The sequence below is a fragment of the Amblyomma mixtum genome, chromosome 9 (assembly GCF_055824585.1).
Source record: "Amblyomma mixtum isolate Tamu chromosome 9, ASM5582458v1, whole genome shotgun sequence".
Taxonomy (NCBI): domain Eukaryota; kingdom Metazoa; phylum Arthropoda; class Arachnida; order Ixodida; family Ixodidae; genus Amblyomma; species Amblyomma mixtum.
Genome location: NC_143020.1, coordinates 48496896 through 48519804, shown reverse-complemented (window position 1 = coordinate 48519804; position 22909 = coordinate 48496896). Strand labels below are relative to the sequence as shown.

General features: G+C 45.7%; 2 protein-coding genes across 2 annotated transcripts in view; both read left to right on the top strand.

Annotated features, from left to right (window-relative positions):
• LOC149328931 (uncharacterized) overlaps positions 1–18420 on the top strand; it is a 30307-nt gene extending 11887 nt beyond the window's left edge. Inside the window, exon 5 of the mRNA XM_089559144.1 lies at positions 18339–18420. Within this exon, the coding sequence (XP_089415270.1) occupies positions 18339–18420 (82 nt within the window). The remainder of the gene's footprint in view (positions 1–18338) is intronic.
• Positions 14941–22909, top strand: part of LOC149328930 (uncharacterized) — a 52245-nt gene continuing 44276 nt past the window's right edge. Inside the window, exon 1 of the mRNA XM_089559939.1 lies at positions 14941–15582. The gene's annotated coding sequence lies outside the window, so the exon portion shown is untranslated. The remainder of the gene's footprint in view (positions 15583–22909) is intronic.

The following is a 22909-nucleotide window of genomic DNA, read 5'->3' as shown; positions in this document are numbered from 1 at the left end:
TGTTTACGTATTTATTCTGAAATTCTGTCTTCAATTCTTTTTTATTTATGTAGTTTTTATTTTTGTTTTATTTCTATTTTGTTTTGTTCTTATTTTTTTACTTTATTATTCCATGTCATTATAAAAGCAGACGGGTAAAATGCGGGTACTGTACTAGAAAGTAAATCGACGTGCGTAGCGCGAAACATTCTAGTGGCTGACAGATTTTTTCTTTATTCTATCTTTAAAGTTGAATACAAAAACATTTGCAAAATTGGCTCGACCAATAAGCCGGAGCAAATGCGGACCCATTGTATACAATTGTTGATACAGCAACAGAATACGCAGAGAGCTTGGTTATACATGATCAGTAAACAAAGCAATGGCGGTCGACACTCAGGAGCCGACATATAAAAGATCAAAAAACATAACCCTCAGTCTTGATAAAGTATAAACACTTAATAGAGAACAGGAAGTTGCTAGCCATTTTGATTTTAAGTGGTACTGTATGCCATACTCTCTCCCCGTCATACTGAATTAGGCACTGCCATAGTTCTTCAATGGCACTGTCCTTAGATGTTTCGAGTTACGGGGTAATTAATAGTACTTGAATTTTAAGTATTCCTGTTAGGCATCACAAAAACGTTAATTAAAGGCGGTAAATATCGCGTATGTTGTTATTTACTGCCATTGCGATTATCATTTAGTATACCAAAGGTAATGGCAAAATATGTTACCTGTTGAACAAGGGAACTCTGGACTGATACCTGTCCGGGTAGGTTATTATACGCAGTGCTCTTTTCTGCAAAGAAATGTTTGAATCAATGCAGAATCTGTATGCACTAGCCTACGAATCACAGCAGTAAGTCGTGTAACAATGAAAAAAAAAGACAAATTATTTTCAGTAGAGATATGTCCAGTAACCCGCTTGTTCTGAGTAGGGTGTAGCAAGCTGAAGCAAGCTTAGAACACAAGGTATCAATATGTTCCTGCCAGTTAAGATTGATGTCTAATGTTACGCCGAGGTATTTAATGGTGTCAACTTGCTCAATCAAAATGGTTTCAGGGAAAATATGTAACTGAATATAAATGATACGTTTGTGCCTTGACCTAAACAGAATGTACTTTGTTTGAGCAGCATTTATTGTTAATTTGTTAGTTTGAAACCATGCGTATATGTGAGATAACTCGTTTATCTTAGCCTAATTTCAAGTGGAGTGTATCCCGTAAAAACTATTGCATTGCCATCATCATATATCACCATCATTCCCTTATTCCCTTCCATTCCCTTCCCTAATTTCGTCAACAGTGAGGGAAGTCATTAACGTAACGGGATAATAGCACGTGTCCTAAAACTGATCCTGGTTTAACTCCAGAAAAAACAGTTTTTTGAGATGATTTTAATTGTTTCATGCAGACATTTCGTTTCTGTTAGTAACGTAGATTGTAAAAAAAACAAGTGGAATTCCTAAAACAATAGCGTCCTGAATGTTGTATTAAGATTGAATTATTAACAGTGTCAAATGCTACAATTCTAGAAGCAACGCTGCAGCTATTTGATTATTGCGCAAGGATGAACACAACTCTTGAGACAATGACATTATTGCTGTTGATGTAGACATGTTCTTGAAACATTGAAATGTGATTTTAGTTCATAATAATAAAAGATAATTAGGTCATTATATTAATAAGAAGATATAATTAAATCGGTAAGAAGCGCAGTTAGCTGGGCGCTTCATTAAATAAGAACAGGAAAAAATTCGGCGGTATATATCCGAAGGCTGCTCCAGTAATGAGAAGTATGTGTTGCTTCAAATGCGCAAATCCTGCTCACAGTGAATGATAGCTTGATCTGTTTTCTTTAAGGAAAGTCTGTGAAGCACGACTGTAAGAAGAGAGAAATGAAGATTGGTTTAGTTTGGTTTATGGGGGTTTAACGTCCCAAGGCGACTCAAGCTATGAAAGAAATTAAGAAAAAACACAGTTCTCACCCGGAACCCATGGTGCACAAGCATCCCATCACTCCGCTAGGTCTTAATCTTTAACAGTATTACCATATTTTCCACAATATACTGCAGGCCCTTAGACGGGCCCTAGCAGGAGAGGTAAGGATAAAAAGTCCTGAAGACATAATAAAATAAGCAAACAGAATGCATTAATCAGGCAAGCACTGGGAGGGTGGGCAACAGCCAGTAGGAAACATTTAATAACTTAAAATGCGAGGGAAATATTACTCAGAGCAGTCAGAAGGCTCCGCATTAGCCTTCAGTAGTCAAGTTTCAAATATTTAATTATTCACATAACATAGAAATTATATTGTCCAATATATTAAAGTTAAAGTTAGGCTTCATGCCGATATCTTTGTGCTCTGAAAATGACAAGAAATCAGACCAATTATTATTGAACAGTGCACTTCGAATGGTTTCTTCGAGGTGTGAACCGCAAGTGGTTATTAACGTCGAAAAAACTGTTTTGATGAGTCTAACACATGCAGATAAGCATTTTTATTTCGACTCATATATTACTGATGCTTTCTTATCTGATGGTTTGGTTTGGTTTATGGGATTTAACGTCCCAAAGCGACTCAGGCTATGAGGGACGCCGTAGTGAAGGGCTCCGGAAATTTAGACCACCTGGGGTTCTTTAACGTGCACTGACATCGCACAGTACACGGGCCTCTAGAATTTCTCCTCCAAAGAAATTCAGCCGTCACGGCCGGGATCGAACCCGCGTCTTTTGGGTCAGCAGCCGAGCACCATAACCACTGAGCCACCGCGGCGGCGCTTTCTTATCTGAGGTCATCTGAAGCCCGAACTAAATCCTGCACATATTTTTAAAATTTCAATTGCAATAATTTGCATCCACTGTAATTTTTATAATATTGTTTTAGGTGCTAAAGCAGGGGCCAGTTTTATTCTGCATCTTGATTAATACAGGCTACAACACAACACTGCTGACGTCACAATAAATAACTATGAACAAACTAAGCGAGTTCGTTATTATATGTTTGCTTCTGATCTCTTCAGTGATGTTATGTTGTAGAGAGCAGAAACCAAAAAGGCCACTGTATTATTAATTACATGTGTACCACTCTGCTAAAATCATCGGGTAACGACTGCAGTACGTGCAAATTAATAAATGAATTTAGTGAAATCGATGCATCTTGTTGAATAGTAGCAATCGGTTAACTCTTCGATTTCGGGAGGAAAAAGGGAATATTTAATTAGCAGCGCCTATTCTAGCATTGTAGGTGGTCTGTCGTTTCTCGTGACCATGTTTTGTCAAACTCATAACAAGTGACTTCAGATATAGTGAGAAGTTAGCAATTTTCGCGTTTTAGCAAAAACGTTCAGTATACGAAGCTTTCATTGTTGTTGTAGTGTTGGAATGTTATTTTTCTTCATGTTATTAGTTGGCGCGTTCATTGCATTTTATTTAGAAAAATGAAACGAACGGGTTCGCGTTAGATGATTTCATGTTCGTTAATGTTAAGCTTTGTGTAGGCGTCCCATGCGGTGGAAGCGTATCGAGGCTTTAGATCTTATGATTAACGAGTGCGCTTACAGCTTTACGTCTTGATTAGCGCACTTTAATTTTTGTCATAAAAGAAAAAGCTTTTAAAAGGAAGGCGCACATATGCCAAACACACGTCTATTCCAGATAAGGTTATCAGTTACAGTGACCGAAGGAAGCTTCAGTTAAAGGCTGCGAGGGATGTCTGCTCTGAAACGGATAGTCATTTGCTTGTTATTCTCGTGAAAACTGTGTTATCAGTGTACAATTTGCTGTCCCATTGACGGCACCACGCATGAATGCTATTAAAATTCGAGTTTATGAGTAATTGATCACCATGGCTATTAATCTTACAAAATAATTTTATTTGGATCGGTTATTGCACTGCACCGCGTTTTAATCACAAAGGGAATACTAGTACCGAAAACTTTAATTTTATAAGCAGGAAACAATAAAAAAATGTGAAAAACAAGTGCCGTCATCACCGTCTGATTTTGCAAGTAAAATGCATTCAACAACAACTTTTGGGGGCGGATCCCGGAGGCTACACTACTTTACCTTTCACTCCAAATCAGTATGGACGTCACTAGTTTAAATGAACTGACATGAAGGTTCTTGATCAAATTTCCTCGACAATAAATGGGCCTTTTGCTTTCAGGCAAACGTGAACATAGCCAGAAAAAAAAGGGAAAGAAATCTTTTTTTCTCAGAACAAATGAATGTAGCTGGGCTCACGGTCTCTTTAATATATAAAAGAAAACGATGTCCAAAGACCACTCCGCTTCGGCGCTCCTGCAGTTACCGGGGTAAATAAGTGTAGTAACAGATTATGAAATTTGATTATGAATTTTGAAGTTCGGGAGCTTCAGAATCCGTGAGGCTGTAATTTCGTGGTCTGAAATAATTTTTGTTTAGGTACCAAGAAAATAAGGAAATGTGGGTACCGGTTATGAATACTGGCGGAACCCTTAAAGGTGCACTGAAGAGGAATATGAACTCGTCTTTTTGCCGCGGGAACTCGATCTGCACGTTCCGAGCGTTCTTAGGAACTGCGACTTATTGCCCTGTGTGGCCGATTTCCCTAATTAAATCGAATTAACGACCGGCTCCCGCCTTTTCTTTTTTAATTCTCCCTCGTACGGTGGGCGGAGTCGACCAACGCGTGGAGTGCCCTTTAGCCAGCTCCGTGGAGGCTTTGCTTTCGCTTCATTTTGTTTTTTAAGTTTCCGTGAATAAATAGTTTCATTTGCAGATAATATAACCGCAAAATAAGCACGCAGAAATAAAAATACGCGCGGACTATTTGCTTCTACGGACTACTACGTATTACTCCGCCGATGGCAGAGCGGCAAGCCGCCACGGGACTGGGTGAAAGGCACTACCCGCGTTGGTCGCCTCCTCCCACCGTACGAGGGAGAATTAAAAAAAAAAAAAGGCGGGAGCCGGACGTTAATTCGATTTAATTAGGGAATCGGCCACACAGGGCAATAAATCGAAGTTTCTAAGAATGCTCGGAACATTTAGATCGAGTACCCGCGGCAAAAAGACGAGTTCAGATTCCTCTTCAATGCACCTTTAAGGCCTCATACTGTCGTTAGCAGCCGTGGCGGCAGATTTGTCCGCGGAGACGCTACCACTCCGCCACGAAGGCTCATGGCTTGAGCATGGATAAATGCGCATCAAGTAATAAAATAAAAAGAATAAGAAATTAAAATTAGAAAATAAAAACCCAAAAACAATAAAATAAGAAAAGAAACAAAAATGAAAATAAAATGAAACAAATATGATATGAATAAATTAAAAAAGGAAAAAAAAGAACAATAACAATATGAAAAGAAACAAAAATAAAAATAAAATGAGAAAATAAAATACGAAATGCAGAAAATGAATAAAAACAAACGGTGCCCCAGGAAACGCTTTCGCCTTGCAGCACTTTAGAGAGCCAAAGTGCCCCTTGAATTTTTTTCTTTAACGCACCGAATAGCATTTCGTATGGTAGTAAGATATTTTGCTGCCGTCAAGCGTTATGCGGTTTGTCTTAAAGTTACAATAAACCAAAATTAGAATTGCGGAGCTTCACATCAGAGACAGCACCGACGTAAAAGTCAAAAACTTGAGCTATAACTGGGAACTTGAGCTTAATATTTACTGGCTCGAAGAAACGGCAGACATAAAAACTAAGCGGTTATGGTGCTCGGCAGCTGATCCGAAAGATGCGGGTTTTGATACCGGTCGCGGCGATCGCATTCCGATGGAGGCGAAATGCTAGAGGTCCGTGTAATGTGCGATGTGAGTGCACGCTAAAGAATCCCAGGTGGTCGAAATTATCCACAGCCCTCCAATATCGCGTCTCTCAGAGCCCGAGTCGATTTGGGATGTTGAACACCATAAACTAATCCATTGATTTACGCATCGTTTTACCCAAATTTCCAGCTGTGCGATCAAAAACCACGGTCGCTTGCTTAAAGGGACCCTGAAAAGCTCTTTGCCAAGGTTAGCAAAAGCCCACGAGAGATCGGTATTCCATCACTTGGCGCCGCACCGCAAAAATTGTTAAGCGAACTCCATCAACACCGAAGATATCGCCGATTAAAAATGATGTTCCTCCTCTCCCCCACATACCACCCTCAACTCATACACGCGGGGCTCGCTCCGAAAAAAAAAAAGAAAAGACGGGCCGATGCTCCGCCCATGCATACGTCAGGCAATGGCGCTCTGCTTGTTTACTTCCGGTGGTCGCAGACACATGTGCGAAAGTGAGTGCGATTCACTGCGGTGCGCTGTTGCGAACGGCGTCGCAACGTCCGATCGCAGCTCGTCGCCTGCGTGCAACTTGCTAGATGTCAACGACGAGCCGCGCGCGGCAGACGCAACGACGGGAAGCGGGAGCCAAAGCGAGCACGGAGAGCGGCAGCGTCGTGATGACGTACAGCGCGCTCCTCAGGGCGCTCGGGGCCGAGCCACACCGGGCCGGCCTGCCAGCCTTGACGCCGGCCGCCGGCGAGTGAAAAACGCGCTAGTATTGTTTGTTCACGTTTATAGCAAGCCCTGGGATAGATGCATGTCAAAAATGCATCACTTCTGACGGTCGTTGGCCAATACCGAGCTGATCGTACAAGTGATGAATGCGATACTAGCAAATTTCATCCCATAGCCGCTTTGGCGCTGCTGCGGCGCTTCGCCTGCCGCCTGCTAGCTCCGTTGCTGAAGGCGTCGTGGAAATCGAATATATATTCTATTATGGGACGAGTTCGCAGTAAAGCGATGTGAAGAGTAGGCCTTTTGATATAGCGCAAGCGACTTCCGAAGCGCCGTCAGCGATGCGAAACCATTAGGCCTAGCGACGACTAGGGCAGCCTGGGACCAGCGCGCAGTTCGTCGCCCGGCGTTGCCGCAGTCGGTGTCGTCGCCGAAAGATCCACTTTTTAACAGACATGTTGTCGTTGCTCGAATCTAGAAAGCATCATCTCTGGTAGAATGGCTGTTTTGTATTTCCTTGTGCGAATGTCAAGTACGCCGAGCATGCCGGCCGGCCGACCGGCCTGGATCAGGTCTGCCGGCGTCATAAAAAATGAGCTAAAGAGTGTTCTTGACGTAAATAATAAACCCTAGGCCAAGAAATGTGAAAAATTTGTCATTTTTGAGGATCGCTGACCAGTACTGAGCTGCTGGTAAAGGTAACAACTGTGATACGAGCAAATTTCTGGCCACAACCGCCTTGCAGCTGCCGCTGGCCTGACGTTGGGGTCCGGCTCGCCTGCCGCCCGCTCGCTTCGCGGCTGAAGGCGTCGCGGAAAGTGACCATACTATTACTTTATTGTGAGATGATGCTGTTGACTGTAAAGCGATGTGTAGAGTAAGCCTTTTATTATAGCTCAGGCGACTTCCGAAGCGCCGGCCGCTGCCTCTTCGACGCGAAACGAGCTATAGGCCTAGCGACGACCACGACAGCCAGGCAGCAGCAGAGCTCGTCGCTCGGAGAGCCCGCGAGCGGTGCCGTTGCCGAAAGCTCCCAACATAAGCAGGCATGCTTTGTCGCTGCTCGAGTATAGCTGGCAGTCTTTCTGATGACGATCGGTGCCGCGCCGTCCAAGTTTTCGCACATCTGTCTCCTGATTGCTGCTCGAACAGCATGGATCCGGAGCTCGAAGCGCGGCTGCGTGCAGCCACCGCTGAGATGGGCTTCGAGCCTTTCAGTACACGCCATACCGAGACCCACAGGGCGACGACAGCAGCGATATATATAATTCTAGTACACTATAGCAGCGACTCGTCGGCGCAGCTAGGAAACTCGCAAAGGCGGGCGCCGAGATTTGACGAAAACACATGCTTTTGTGAGCAGACGGATTTCTTTCTTTACCGGAAGTACCACATTAATTTCAAGAAATGCTCTGGATTCTTTCCTCTGTATACGTATGTTCTTTAAAAATAATAAGCAATCAATAAAATAATATTTCAAGGAGCATCAGTGCTCAGTTTCAAATGAAATGTTGCAAAAATTGCGCGTGACGTCAATGGGCAGAGCCAATGAGAAGGGTCGCCCAGTCCATGGCCAAGGCTGCCCAGTTTACGTCAAGTGGTAGGGGCGGGTAAAAACGCGCGGTGAGGTGTCGCCCTAATCGGCTGTGAGCGGCAAGTTTGAAAAATTGTTTGTAAATTATTGGTTTCACGCGCAGCTTTCTGGATCAGACTAGAATACTCGCAGAGACCACCTCTACAGAGTTGTTGCAATAAAATATGATTGAAGAAACCATTTCAGGGTCCCTTTAACCACACAGTTGTTCTGGCGGAAGTCGTTTTTTTTTTTTAAACACCACTTTCTTCGATAGGACATGAAACGGTCTTCTAAGTGGTCGTTGACTCTCTAAAGACACATGAGACCCACGTGGATCTGATGTCGTGCGGAGTCAGCGTCATGCAGCTGCTGTGGGTTAAGAGCGAAGTTGCGATAAAATTCTATCTCCAGAAAAGCTTAGGCTTACAATGTACGAGGTCTGTTAGAAAAGTATCCGACCTTTGGCCGAAGAAAAAAACTGGCATAACTGGAGCGTTGGGAACCTAATAACCTTTAAAGTAGTCCCTTTGGAACCCAACGTACTTCTCCCAGCTGTGCTGCCATTGTTGGAAGTATTCCGAAAAGGCCCTTTTCGGAATGAAGTTTAGCTCAGCTGTCGTTGCAGCCATAATGTCATCTCTTGTCTGAAATCTCGCTCCTTTCAATGGTCTCTTGATTTTGGGAAACACCAGAAGCCGCAGGGGGCCATATCAGGAGAGCAAGAAGTCTGTTGAACTACAGGAGTCTTGTTTTTCGCGAAAAAGTCCGAATCAAGTGCGAGGAATGTGCAGGAGCAATGCCGTGATGAATGCGCCAGTGTCCTGTTGACCTCAACGCCGGTCTCTTGCGCCACGCAGCACCATGTAGGCGACGGAGGACATCCCTGTTGTACTCTTTGGTCATTGTTTGACCCTGTAGAGTGCGTACTCGTGGTGTGCCACACAGACGCAGTCAAAGAAAGCAGTCAACATCACTTTGACATTGCTGCGGTCTTGGCGGGCCTTCTTTGGTCTTGGCGACGTGGAATGCTTCCACTACGACGACTGGGATTTGGTTTTCGGGTCGTACCTGTACACCCAAGACTCGTCACCAGTGAATATGGTGTTCATGAAGTCGGGGTCACTGTTTGTGGAATTCAGCATGTTCTGTGAGACTTCAACACGAAGCTGCTTAAGCTGCTTTTGGTCCACCGTGAGCAGCTTCGGCACGAATTTCGCCGCAACTCTCTCCATGGCCAAATCTTCGGTGATAATGGAATGTACAGAAAAATTGCTGATGTCCATCTCTTCCGAAATTTCTCGGATAGTCACACGACGGTCCCGCATCACCACAGAGTGCACTTCGGCAATGACCTGGTCATTTCGGCATGTTGATGGCCGGCCGGAGCGTGGATCGCTCTCCACCGATGTGCGGCCGTCTTTAAACCAATTGTACCACTGCTTAATCTCTGTACTGCTCATAGCATCTTCACCGAAAGCCGTACTGAATATTCCGAACGGTTTCCACTTGGCTGTCGTCCAGTTTCTGGCAAAATTTGATGCAGTAACGCTGCTCCTGTCGCTCCGCCATTTTCTTTGGAATAAAAAACCGACGAGAGCACTGCGCACTGCCTCACTCAAACGCTGCGTCCCAGCGACTGACGCTATCGGCAGGCGGGAAAAAATTCGTGCATGCGCACGAAGGTTCAAGGTCGGCTGATGCAAGCGCGCTTGTTTCATATCCATCAGGTGTTCGCAAAAAAAAAATAAAGTCGGATACTTTTCTAACAGACCTCGTAGGCCATGTTTGGAGCACCTGAAAGCGGTCAAGTGTTTTGCTAGAGTTGTTCAAGACCAAGTAAGGCTAATCGAGACAATGAATGGCTAAATGTACTCCGGCCCGCGTAATTTTTCTACTTTCATGAAGTCCCCCACTGCAATGTGTTCCGGGGCTGTGGGTACAGAACTAACTAACTAACTAACTAACTAACTAACTAACTAACTAACTAACTAACTAACTAACTAACTAACTAACTAACTAACTAACTAACTAATTAACTAACTAACTAACTAACTAAATAAATAAATACATAAATAAATGAATAAATAAACAAATAAATAAATAATGAAAACAGTGAACACTCACAATTATGTAAACCCGATAGTCGAGGAAGCACATTAATTATGTGTTTAAATGTCATCGGCTCATCGTGACACTACGAAATAACACATTTCTTGGCTACAACCGAAGAAAAATTGCGGAGGAGCTGGCTGAGCTGGGTGGAAACGCGTTGGTTAGGGATCCACCTTTTTTCACGTCCTGATGGGGAGCCTGTCAGGCCGTTGCCCAGTTGACCGAGATACCTCCAGGCAGGCGTTTTTTTTTTTCTTTTTATTTACGTATTTATTTTATTGCCCTTGGGGCCAAAGGTCATTAAAGAGTGCAGTGGGTTACACGCAATGTTGATGAGGAAGCAGCAGGAAATACTGCGAGGTTTGAGGCGCCCAATAAGAAACATGAAAACACAGCAAAGACACTTGATAACAGTGTTGGAAAATAAGAAAAAACACAGTAAAGAGAAATGCAAATTAAAAACTGACGAAAATTGCTAAAAAAAAGTTTATATGTGCCATTTTTAAAACCACTGAAGTCAATTGTGCCTACTGTACATACCGAAGAAGGTGGTTCCAACATGCAGAAGTGCTTGTAATGAATGAGTGACCAAATGTTTCGGTTGACATAAAGAAGCACCTGCTTTGTCAAGAATATCAATGCCGGCTGAGACATAAGTAGAGGTTGTTAGTAGCCTGCTCTTAAGGGAAGAATCCTTGTAGTAGATCTTCTGAATTAAATGGAGTGGGGAAATTTTCCTCCGCTGAAAGAAGTGCTAATCACGAGGTCTATAGTTTTCATAGCGGTGACGCTAGAGTTACTTTATCGGTCTCTATCCTTTGATTCTCTCTTTTTGATACGTTCGGCATATGCACCAAAAGGGCACCGTATGGTTTGGTTGGTTTTTGGGGTTTAACGTCCCAAAGCGACTAAGGCTATGAGAGACGCCGTAGTGAAGGGCTCCGGAAATTTCGACCACCTGGGGTTCTTTAACGTGCACTGACATCGCACAGTACACGGGCCTCTAGAATTTCTCCTCCAAAGAAATTCTAGCCGCCGCGGCCGGGATCGAACCCGCGTCTTTTGGGTCAGCAGCCGAGCACCATAGCCACTGAGCCACCGCGGCGGCTGGCACCGTATGCACCACCGGCGCTCGCTCCCTAAGTATCCGCATTTGATAAGAGCACCGTTGGCTCATAGCTGACTATTCCACTGTTTCCCATGCAGTACACCGATAATTACTGTTATCTTATTCACCCTTTGCTGCAGGCGGTGACGATGGCAACAGCGCCGGGACGGGCACCTTCACCAACTTCCGGGCTCTGCAGAACACGAGAGAAACATTAAAAGACTTTCCTCCAGACTTGCCTCTTTACTGTTCTTAGGAGCGCGACGACCTGTTTGTTGCGTTGGAAAAACCTTATAAGCCACACGTTTCTGGGTGACGGGGAAAGGCGTGTGAGGCTGCAGAGCTACTCAGTGCAGAACGTCGTCCCGGAATTCTTTATTTTATGCGAAGCATACTAGCCGCACAACCGAGCTCTTCCTTGCTGCGCCGCGCGCGGCCGCGCAGCTACCACTTGACCTACATCGGCGCATCACGTGATATGACGTCACAACAGCTGTGAAAGCTGGGGCTCAACTCGTGCGCTCGCTTGCGGACGCGCAGCCTCCGCCGGCGGCCTAACTCCCGCTCCTTCCGCTAGGGGCGCTGACGTCACAACAGCTGTGAAAGCTGGGGCTCAACTCATGCGCTCGCTTGCGGACGCGCAGCCTCCGCCGGCGGTATGCTTCGCATCCTAGGCTTGACCATAAGCTAAGCCAGGCCATTTTTTATTCACAAGAGCACAGCGACGAGTGGGAGAATCTACAAGAAAGAAAAACCCTGATGTGTATTCATATGTTATTAGGAACACAATGTTAGAACAGGTATTCGAATTTAAATATCTAGGCGTTTATTTTACTCCTGATTTGAGCTGGCGCCGTCACGTCGATTATATCTCTGCTAAAGCATGCAGAAACTTGGGATTTCTTCGCCGAAATGCAAACACTTTTCCACGGTCATGTCGTGACATTTTATTCAAGACTTATGTCAGGTCTGTTCTGGACTACGCGTGCACTGTCTGGGACCCGCCTACAGCTAGAGATAAAGATAAGTTGGAGAGGGTGCAGATCATTGCCTCTCGTTTCATGTCTGGCACGCCCGGGGCTCGTTACAGTGCATCGCGTACGAAGGATGCACTCAACTGGGAATTGCTTGACACGCGCCGAAAGAAGTTGCGTCTGAAGCTATTTCATGCTGTTTATTATTCAACTGTTCGGGTTGAACGCGAAAAGTATGTGCAGGAGCCTTTTTATAGATCCAACCGTGTTGACCATGTTTTTAAAGTCCGCGAATTCGCGGCAAAAACTGAATTGTTCAAAATGTCTTTTTTTCCGAAAACCAATAGAGAATAGAACAGACTACCGAGCGATGTTGTGAGTGTGACATCAAATGATGCGTTCTTTCGTTCTTTAATGGTGTGATACGATTGTGATGTGTTCTTTTGAAGTGAGATGCACCGTCTTTGTCAAAAGTAACCAGGCTGCACTGTTTGCTTCTAGCTTGTATTGTGGAGCCCTTGTGGCTTACCTAAAGATCGAAAGGTGTTGAAAGTTAAGAAGACCCCCAGCCTTCACCTTTAACGACCATTTCAGCTTCAGGGAAGCTGTAAGGGCTCCACTGTACAAGCTGGAAGCAAACCCTGCAGCCTGGTTACTTTTGACAAAGGCTGTACATGGCGAACGCATGTGTGCTTCTTTTTTGTACATTTCCTACTCCCCCCCCCCCCCCCCCCCCCAACTGTAATGCCACGGCGCTGTGGGTTCCTTAATAAATAAATAAAATCTTCGCTGTTTCCGTGAACTCGAGTTTACCTTTACCCCGTTATCCCTCTACTTGTCTCCATGTTGTGCTTATTCTACAAAGGCCCCGGCCAGCGGCCATGGCTACTCCGCTCTACACTGTAAACAAGAATACGCCTCTATTGGAGTAAAAAGAGGGCAAGCTGTCTTCTAGCACACTCCTGCGCTAAAGGATAGCTACCTCCCTTTTTATTTATTTCTCTATAGAGTGTATGGTTTTTCTGCACTGACAACGCAGCATCTTTCTACGGTATTGCCGGTAGAATTCCACATCCGCAGTCAGGTAGAATTCCACACGTAGGTAGAATTCCACATCCTTTCCAACTGGTTGCGTTTATAAAAAAAAAGCAGTTTTGTAACAATGAATAAACAGGCAGTGAGGGCACTTTTTTTTTTAAAACGAAGATGTCCTAATCACGATGATAAGCCTTATTGCTATATTTGAGGCGCGGCAGAATTTGCTCATTTTATTCATATTTTAGCAATACGAACAATTCCATATGCTACTGACAAATCACTTTTGACACTAACAGTGCTGAGTTAGCCAACAATGCCTTCTCCAGCATCTAATTTCTTCAATCCTCCAGCCAATGAGAACGATAATTACTAGGGGTGTGCGAATATCAAATTCTTTGAATACGAATCGAATACGAATACTTGGCTCCGAATATCGAATCGAATATCAAATAATCAAGGATAGACGCATTTAACCACTACAAAACCTTTTTTTGAGCACCCAAGAACATCACAGTTCAACTATCAGTGATGAAATGAGCACAAAAGGTGTGTGTGGCTGCACAAAAAGTATCAAAGTCTCGAACATTGTTTTTAGAAGAGTGGAAATATCATAGAAGATGGCTGGTACACGGCATTGATCAAGGCTGGCTTGCCATAAGCACAAAAACGCGTTGCTGGGATGAACATAAAGGGTTGTCGTGAAGGAAAACCGGCTGCTCCACATGGTCAGGCAGAAGTAGTTCCCTTCTAGCTGAAACGACTTCTCCAGCCACGGAAAATGCCCTCTCAACTGGCACTGAACTGGCTCGTATTGCGAGGTATTTTGTGCACAGCTCTGACTATACCAGCTTCGCAGGTATAGCCACAAAGAAGCTCACCAGCGCAGTCAGCTACGGCATGGCCCTTGGAGGAAGGAATGCGCATTGCTCTGGGCGCCGCCTTGTTGTTATGTCTCTGTCAATAGGGCTTGCGGACCGAAATGAATGCCGGTGCTCACAATGAATATTCGGCTTGATACGAATATTCGCGCTTGTAGCACCGTGGAGGTGCTACAAGCTTCAGCAAATCTACGTGTAAGGTACCCCGTATCTTTTTTATTTTAATTTCTGCGATCATTGTAAAACTCCAGGTGCTGAAAAGGCATTCTGTTTCGCTAGATAGCTAGACCCAAATTTGAATTCGGCGCCACAGAGAAGCGCGCTGGGGTGGCGCGCATCGCGAAGCGGTGCTAATGCAAATGCCTTACGAAAGCCTTGCCTCCGAGATTGGCACCTAGCGAAATCGTTATCTTGGAGGTCACTCTCCAAGAACGTGACCGAGCCGAAGTTCGTCGCTGAAACTGCAATCTCGGAGGCTCAAAATGAGCTCATGTGCTTCTTTATACTTCCGACAGGGCGCGCCACAACTCGCAACGTTGAAGATTTTGTCTTTATTTTTTGTTGAACGAATGGACCAACTCTACGGAAAAGCGAAGGATGAGAGAGCGAGAACGAAAGGGCAAGGACACCAAGCGCCGTCGTGAATCCCGGGACAGCGGAGGAGGAGGGTGCTTAGAGCACGAGAAGCCGTAAGGGTGAGGTTACGAGAGTGCGAAAAAGAGAGAGAAAGAAAGAGAGTGAAAAAAAAAAAAAAAAGAAAGCGGCGCGTGGCGAGAGAACGGGGGTTGCCTGTCGGCCCGCCGCCGTGGTTTTCCGCTACTCTGCGTACAGCACCGTCCCACGTCCTGACCGCGAGCGCAGTACTGTTCGTCGAGCAAAAGCAAAAGCTGCGCTCGTCGTCGTAAGGCGATCACGTCGCCGCTGCGGCCGCGTCGAACGACCAACCCAATTGCGGGATTACGCTGCGTGCAGACATCAAGCGACAGCAGTCATCGTTCGGCAAGTTTGCAGTGCGCGCGCGGGCGGCAATCCGACGGTGCCGCTCTCTGGGAAACACCCGCGGAGATAATTTTTCTTCGCTCCTCGCCGCTTCGCCGTCTGTTGGTGCGTGCGTCCCGCTCCCTGTGTGCGGTGTTGCAAAGTGGTTACTGCTCCAAACTCCGGGAGTTGTGATGGTGGCTTCTTCGAGCTAGTCGAGAGTGTGAGCCAACGAAAGAGGAACGCACGTTCGCGCTCGCCCCACCACCGTCGCCCTCTCGGAATCGTGCACCTCCTCCTTTCGCCGGATCAGCTTTTCTTGTTGTTTACTGTCCCGCGAAAACTGGTTGTGCCGAGCGACTCGGCAGCCACGGATACGTCGTCGGCGCTGGTAGCTTCGTTCTTCCGTGGCCTGTTGTTTCGACGTTGAGGAGTTTAGACTGAAAGGTGAGCTTGGTGTTCTTTGTATACTTTTGTGCTCGTGAGTGGAATCCGTGCGCAGTGATCGAAGTGATTTCTTGCCACGTATACACACGCTAACGAATGTGGCAGTGGGTGTCGCGAACCTTGGACGCCGCTGCCGCTGGTGATAAGCGCCCGCCGTAACTCGACCACGTCGCGTCGCGGCCGACCATCTACGCCGAAGTTCTGTTTGCGGAAAGGATAAGCGACTCCTATAGGCCGCAAAAGCAGCAATTCTTCGTGGCTCATGTGTGAACTTGTCTGAGCAGAGCGTACTATTTTTTGCGGTACGAGCTAAAGGCGTCGTTACTAAATTCTAACACGGGGACCTAAGCTTTCATCGGTCACCTCTCGCGCCTTGTATACTGGCTTCGTACGATGGCACTGGTATGCCGATATCGCTGGGGTCCCGTAGATCCGCTGAGTTATTGCTTGGCGCCCGCTTGATAACTTCACGAGATTTTCTTTCAACTAGCCTGTATGCTGTGGCGTCAATAGGTTACTTCGGTCTCTAAACATCCAATACCTGAAGGCTCCATCGCATTCCATTGTTCTTTGTGCAGGTTGAGTTGTTTTTAAGGCGTATGCGCAAGAGCTCATGCTATGCCTTGGGTTCAAAACTTAGCACGAGCAACCTATACATTTAGTGCACATGTCGTGCACAGTTAGCATTCACTGATCTGGCGGACACCTGGTTTCAGTACGGCAAAAACACCGCGCTGCACATTCCCGTGAGATGATGCGAACTTGATGCCCTGCTTTTGTTAGTAGTGTATATCTTGAACGAACGCACGCGTCCCACCTAGAATATGAGCTTGCGCACCCAACACTACTTGAGTCTTTGTGGAGAGCTCTGTCAGTACCAGAGGTAAGCTGCATTAATAATGTAGAAATGTACAGTCGCCCTGATTTTTAATAATATAGCGCGAGCGTCGACCGAACTGCTGGTCAGCGCCTTATAACGGCGATAAGCGTGCAAAAAGGCGAGAGTTCGCGCACGCGCACGAAGCCAGAGCGTTGTCTGCTGCGCTGTTCCGAGCACGAGGACACACGCCCTGCCACAATATCAGTTCGCAAGACCCCGCCAAGTCGTAGAGCGCATGCGCATGATTAATATGTGAGACTGCATGAGACGTGATTTCTTTCTCTTTTTTTTTTTTTCCTATTACGGGAGGCCAGCCTGGCGATGCAAAGTTATGATAAGAAATAATAAAAGGGAAGAAAGTCTCACATATTAATCATGCGCATGCGCTCTACGACTTGGCGGGATCTCCCGAACTGATATTGTGGCAGGGCGTGTGTCCTCGTGCTCGGAACAGCGCAGCAGACGACGCTCTGCCTTCGTGCGCGTGCGCGAACTCTCGCCTTGTTGCACGCTTATCGCCGTTATAAGACGCTGACCAGCAGTTCAGTCGACGCTCGCGCTATATTATTAAAAATCAGGGCGACTGTACGTACCTTGCTCAGAAGGAATTGTACTTAATGGGCTGCTGCAATAGTGCTGCCAATAATTTGTTCAGTCATCCGTTGTTTTCACTCGTTTTTAGCTTTGCCGTGATCACCGATGTCTGATAGGCAGTAGTGAAGGCATTGTGTGCAACTACCGACGCATTCGTTTCATTGCCCACACTGTGACATGTGACTTGTTTGCTAAACTGGGAAAACCCAGAAGTTGGCTTGTTTTCTGGAATGCCTTACGGTGCTTGTCAATCTGCTGTCAACGCGCGCAGCACCTGGCAGCTAGCACTGTAGTGTTTGAACAAACAGAACGACTGCCGTTCTCTGAACTAAAACAGCAACAATGGAGGAGACGTGTAAACATTGGCGAAACGTCAATCATTTTCATTGCGTGGTCAGTAATCGTCATTCTTTTTGTAAACAATGCGCTTCCTGTTTTGCGTTCTGCTCTGGGCAACGTTTGGCTTTCTTTCTTTTGAACGTAGTTATCTCGCCGCTTCCGTATTGTTTATTTAAGCACGTGGATGTGCGTGAGCATTTCAACCGAGCAGTCTCTTTCGATCGCCTTTGGCAGCAGTAATACCGATATTTTTTTGCCTGTACATCATACTGGCGTCAAAAGACAATAGTGAAGCGTCATTGAAGAAAGAGCCTTTGGTGCAAAAAGGCTCAGAGCTTTAAAACCTGTGTCACACTGTACAGAGGGCAAAACGCTTGTCTAGAACACGTTCCGAGCGTGTTTCGGGATGAACACGCGATATCTAGTGATTTGGTTAAAAATGATCTGGATAAAAGCATGTGCAGTTAAACTTGTAGCGTGCCTGGTGCCTGGTGGTAACGATGACTGGTGCCCACGATTAACTCATAGGATTTCATCGTCACATTTTGCCTTCCTGGCCGGAGCAGCTTTGGGAGCTGCGGAACGCACAGTTCGGCTGTTCCAGACATGTGCTTTGCCCTCTGTACAAGGCTGTCTGTTACGGAAGAAGTTTTGACTGCTGAAAATACACCAAACGACGAAGCACGATCAAAACTCCTACTGAGGAAGTCAACTAAGCGCAACGATGACTTACTAGCAATGAAATTTGCGGCGACTGACTGCGAAGCCTCTGAATCAGAGCCTGATTTTGGAACGAAGACGCGCATAACTGCGGTATTTAGTAAGCGCGGCGAGCATTCTCTTGTAGTCGGCGCTGAAATGACTCACATCACGACTCGAGGCCGTTCAAAAATATCGTCTTGCTGGCCGTGGTCGTTTAGATGCGTTGCCCTTTTACTACCAGGACGCTGTTCGAAGGCTATCCGTTCGAGGGCCGGGTGGTGTTTATTTACAAGACCCCCGCGTCTGCAACCCTGCTGTCGTGAACCGAAACGCTCGCGGAGGCTGAGCGAATTGCCGGACGGAAAATTCCTGCGCGAAGAAGAACTCGCTATGTTTCACTGGGCTGATGCAAGGTTGGAGTGGAAAGTTCGAGTGTCTCTGTTTTGCAGTTTTTTTTGTTTGTTTTACGGACTAAAGATAGGTTGTGGCAAATGGAGGAACTGTGAGCGTGCTTTATATGTAGAGGCGTGCTGTGATGTTTTTTTTTATATTTGGTGCACGATTTGTTTTGCTGTTTCGATGGCACTGACTCGGACGTCCGGGTTAAATCGATGGCCCCACTGTAGTTTTATCGACGAGATTTGCTATACCGCTACGGCTCGGACATAAGTGTTGCAATGGGCGTCATACTGTTTACATACCTACTTCCTTCTTGGCTTCTGGAGTTTTTGTAAACTTAAGACTGAATTAAACGTTGGCAGTGCGATTCTTAAGAAATTTGCCTTATACTTCAGAAATTACACCGAGATAACAAATTTTCTTGCGAATTACAAAATTACTCTGCAGTTCCTATAAAATTCAACGCACATTACTCACAGATTCTATGATTATTTTTTGTATGAAACTCAACTGAGGAGCGCAGACTCGCAAAATCAACGAGTCTTTTCGAGCATTGCGCACTGCGAGTTGTTCTTGTTGTAACTCTTCTAAGTGTTTTTAATGCTGTGCATAAACTCAGTTTAAGAAATAAAACACTGTGAAAGTATTAACGTCAAACAGACATGGATGTAGATGCTGAAGTAAGTGAGGCTCTTCTAGTGAGCACGTTATGCATTCCGTGTTGGACTGCAGGATGCACATTGCGCACAGATTCTCAAGTCCACGAATGAATCGCAGTTATTTAACTGTGTTGTATCTACAGTTGTTTCCTTACAAACCATTAATCGCAGTTTAGTCGTGCGGGTTGCACAAACTCTTCCTGTCTTTTAGCGCTGCTTACACTCATAGTTGGCTTTTTAGATGCCGTTTTGTATAGTGTATAAACGTATCAAAGTAAGCTGTGAAGCAGACTGACGTCATTATTCACAAAGCCGCTCTTACGTCCCCGTTCCGTTACCACAGTGTGGAGGCAATAATTGCCAGCGGCATATTCTTCCGGCCGCACCCCTCTTCCTTTCCTCAGAGCTTCTTTCTCACAAAAAAGTGTCACGTGATTGGTCAGTGTACGAGCGCCATTAGAAAGGCCCACCTGAGGACGAGAATGTAACGGGAACAAGCGATAGAGGCTACGGCCAGTCAGAAACCGCTTGAGAAGTGTAGTGAACTTGACACCATGGCATCCGTGCTCGCCCGCGTCTAGCGGCCATGGAGTTCGGCTGCTGATCCCAAGGACGCGGGGTCCAATCATGCCCGCGGCGGCCACATTTCGATGGAGGGAGATGGAAAATGCCCGTGTAAAATACGATATCGACGCACATTAAAGAGGCCTAGGTGGTCGAACTTAACCCGGAGCCCTTCACTATGACTATATTCCATGGGCAGTTTTGGGTCGTTAAACCCCACATACGATACCGTACTGTACCGTGTCATACCACACCATACCGTTTTCACGCTAAATTCACACTTTTAATAAAGATGTTTGGCATGCCATCGATTGGCAACGGGCTCCAGCCGGTTAGAGTGGGATAGTTTTTAATTTTGTTAAGTTCAGGGAGACGTGACCATGCAGCGAGTGAATATTGCCTTAGGTATACTTAGATTCGTTTTCTGTTGTCTCTCATGAAATTAATGAGTACAGTTTACTAGTGCATGTTGTTTTTCAGTCTTTCATTTTATCTCTCTGCTTTGAGCTCATCGTTTGACCTTGCGATAAAGAAAATAAGCCTGATTACTCATTACGGGGTGCTTGCAATTTCATTCACTGGCATTCAGTAGGTTTGAACGCGTTTTCATGTAACTCCGTCCGAGGACTACAGGTATAGGACTAAAGATATACTAATCAAACTTGCAATTGCGGCTGCGAAAGCTAGAATATCCTGCAGACGGTAAAAGGACGCATTGATATGTTGTCGAATTGTAGAGCAACGGCGTAGCCCGTATCAAGCCTAGTTTTTAAGCTAGCAGTGAAAAAACAAACGAGAAAGCTATCCTTCGCGCTATAGTAGAAAAAAAAAAATATCCTCAAACTTTTCGATGGCAATACGTAGTTCTCAAAACCCGTTAGTAGCGTTTATCAAAGAGCGAAAGGCCTGCTCGTTCACCGGTGTTTGGATAGCGACGGGCGAAACGCGGGCTTACGTTCGGTGGTGCGACGGCGAAGTTGTTTGCCCAGTTTAGAAAGCCTGACAAAGCCACTGATTACGCCAGACGGTGAGTCAACACTGCCTCGCGAACAAATTTTTTTATGTTTTCGATAAATCGTGCATGTTTTAACGCAGTGGACAAGATACGGCTAGGCTGCAGCTGCAAAGCGCGTCTTTCGGCGTTTCGAACATGCTCTGTGGATCTATGCAGGGCGGATATAGTAGAACTACGGCTTTAATCGTGACTGCAAAAAAAAAAACAACAACAAAAACATGTAAATAGCACAACGTGTAGAGTGTTTGCGGCATGTTGTGGCAGCTAGGGGAACTAGAAGCGCTTGTCTCGAATTCCTCGCAATGTTATTCTTCTACATATATTTCTGCAACTTTTCTTTCGGCTTCAGTGCAAACGCTTTCAAACTTGAGGTGATGTTTAGAGCTCCTCTTTTTCTGGAAGCGAAGAACCTGAAAGTTAAGCCGAGGATTTTTCAGTCTGCACTTAACGCTCATCTGAGTTTCCGAAGAAAATGCACTCTTAGAGGTATCTACTGGGCAGGCGCAACTTTTCGCTGAAGGAACTTTGCCCAGCGAAAAACGCCTGCAGCAGTAAACTAGCAACAGCGGGACGCCAGCTATTCCGATTTTCGTGCGTTAGTCCTATTCGTTCCTTTTGGCTTTCGCGTCGTCTTTCTTTCCTGCAAGTTCTGTTGTTTTTTTTACCAGAGCGAAAACCCGTTAAGCGTAGTTTAGCTACAATCACATCTCACTGCTACGCTGACCGTGATCGTTATGGGAACATCAGGGAAACACAAGCTAGCAGAGTGTGCCTAACTATAGGTCATTTTCTAAGCTCGTCGGGCTGGCATAGGTTTCTGAATCTATTTTTAAGCCTTTTTCCTGTTGTTTGTGTGGCGCTTATTGTCTAATACATTTAACGCTTTTTTTCTTCGACGAACATTTCTCCATGGGCTTGAAGGATAATGCTCCGCAACCATGATGAAGTTAATTATTTAGAGACTAATAGCACTAAACGATTAACTCTTCTCTTTCTTGTAATTAACAGATTGTTTTCAGTGGCTGCTGATTGGAGTGAAGAGAGAACTCTGGAGCGCCGGCTTCGTAACTTGTGCGCGTGATTCTTCAGCAAATTTTTTTGCCTTTGAGGAAAAAACATAAAATAATAGATAAAGCGCATGCTGTATTGTGCCTATCGGAGCTGCAGTCGTGGTTCCGAAAGTGCTTGGCGAGCTTTAATCCTCATTTTTTTTTATGCGCCTGCTTTCGAGCCGTAAGTCCTCACATACCCGCCTACAGCACGTAGGCATTATCGTAGGGCTTTATGAGCGGCAAACCATAGTTATATACTCCACATTGTAATGCGCGCAGCCGTTCCACATGCGAATTAACGACTGATTAACTGATTATGATATAATCAGGGTCGTTGCGGCCAGAGGTAAAACCTAATTAGTTCCCAAAATGCTAGCAATCAACGCATGAGTCGGCTACGATGTGTCATAGAAACTTCGCTGTGGTGCATATAGCGGAGGGTTATGCATGAAAATAATTTAGAGTAGCACGATGTGAGCCGCAGGCGCCAGTTGTTCCTACTTGCTTAGTTTTGGTTTGGTTTATTGGGGTTTAACGTCCCAAACCGGCTCAGGCTATGAGAGACGCCGTAGTGGAGGTCTCCGGAAATTTCGACCACCGGGGGTTCTTTAACGTGCACTCACATCGCACAGCACACGGGCCTCTAGAATTTCGCCTTCATCGAAATTCGGCCGCCGCGGCCGGGATCGAACCCGCGTCTTTCGGGTCAGCAGCCGAGCGCTGTAACCACTGAGCCACCGTGATGGGGTCTACTTGTTTAGGTGGGAAAAACCTTTTGCGTAACCTTACCTGACTGGAAGCAAGAAAGTATTTTGAAAGTAAAGCGGAATACCCGCTTGGCTTGGTACCATACCCGCTCAATTCGAACTTCCGCCTTGTGCGAGTATCTGCCGATACTCTGGGTCCGTCAGCATCACGTGTATCAAACCGGCTCGCGTTAATTCGAAGTACTGCGTAATGCCGGGAAATTTTCTGTTTACTTTGAATTGTCATATCCCAGTGTAGTACGATTCGAGCCCTTTGTGGGTGCGGGTTGAATCTGAGCCACTTAGAACCGTAGCGCTCCGCCATTCCTTCTGCGCGGTTGCAGTGTCCGCCCAGAGTAAGTGTTTTATTTATTTAT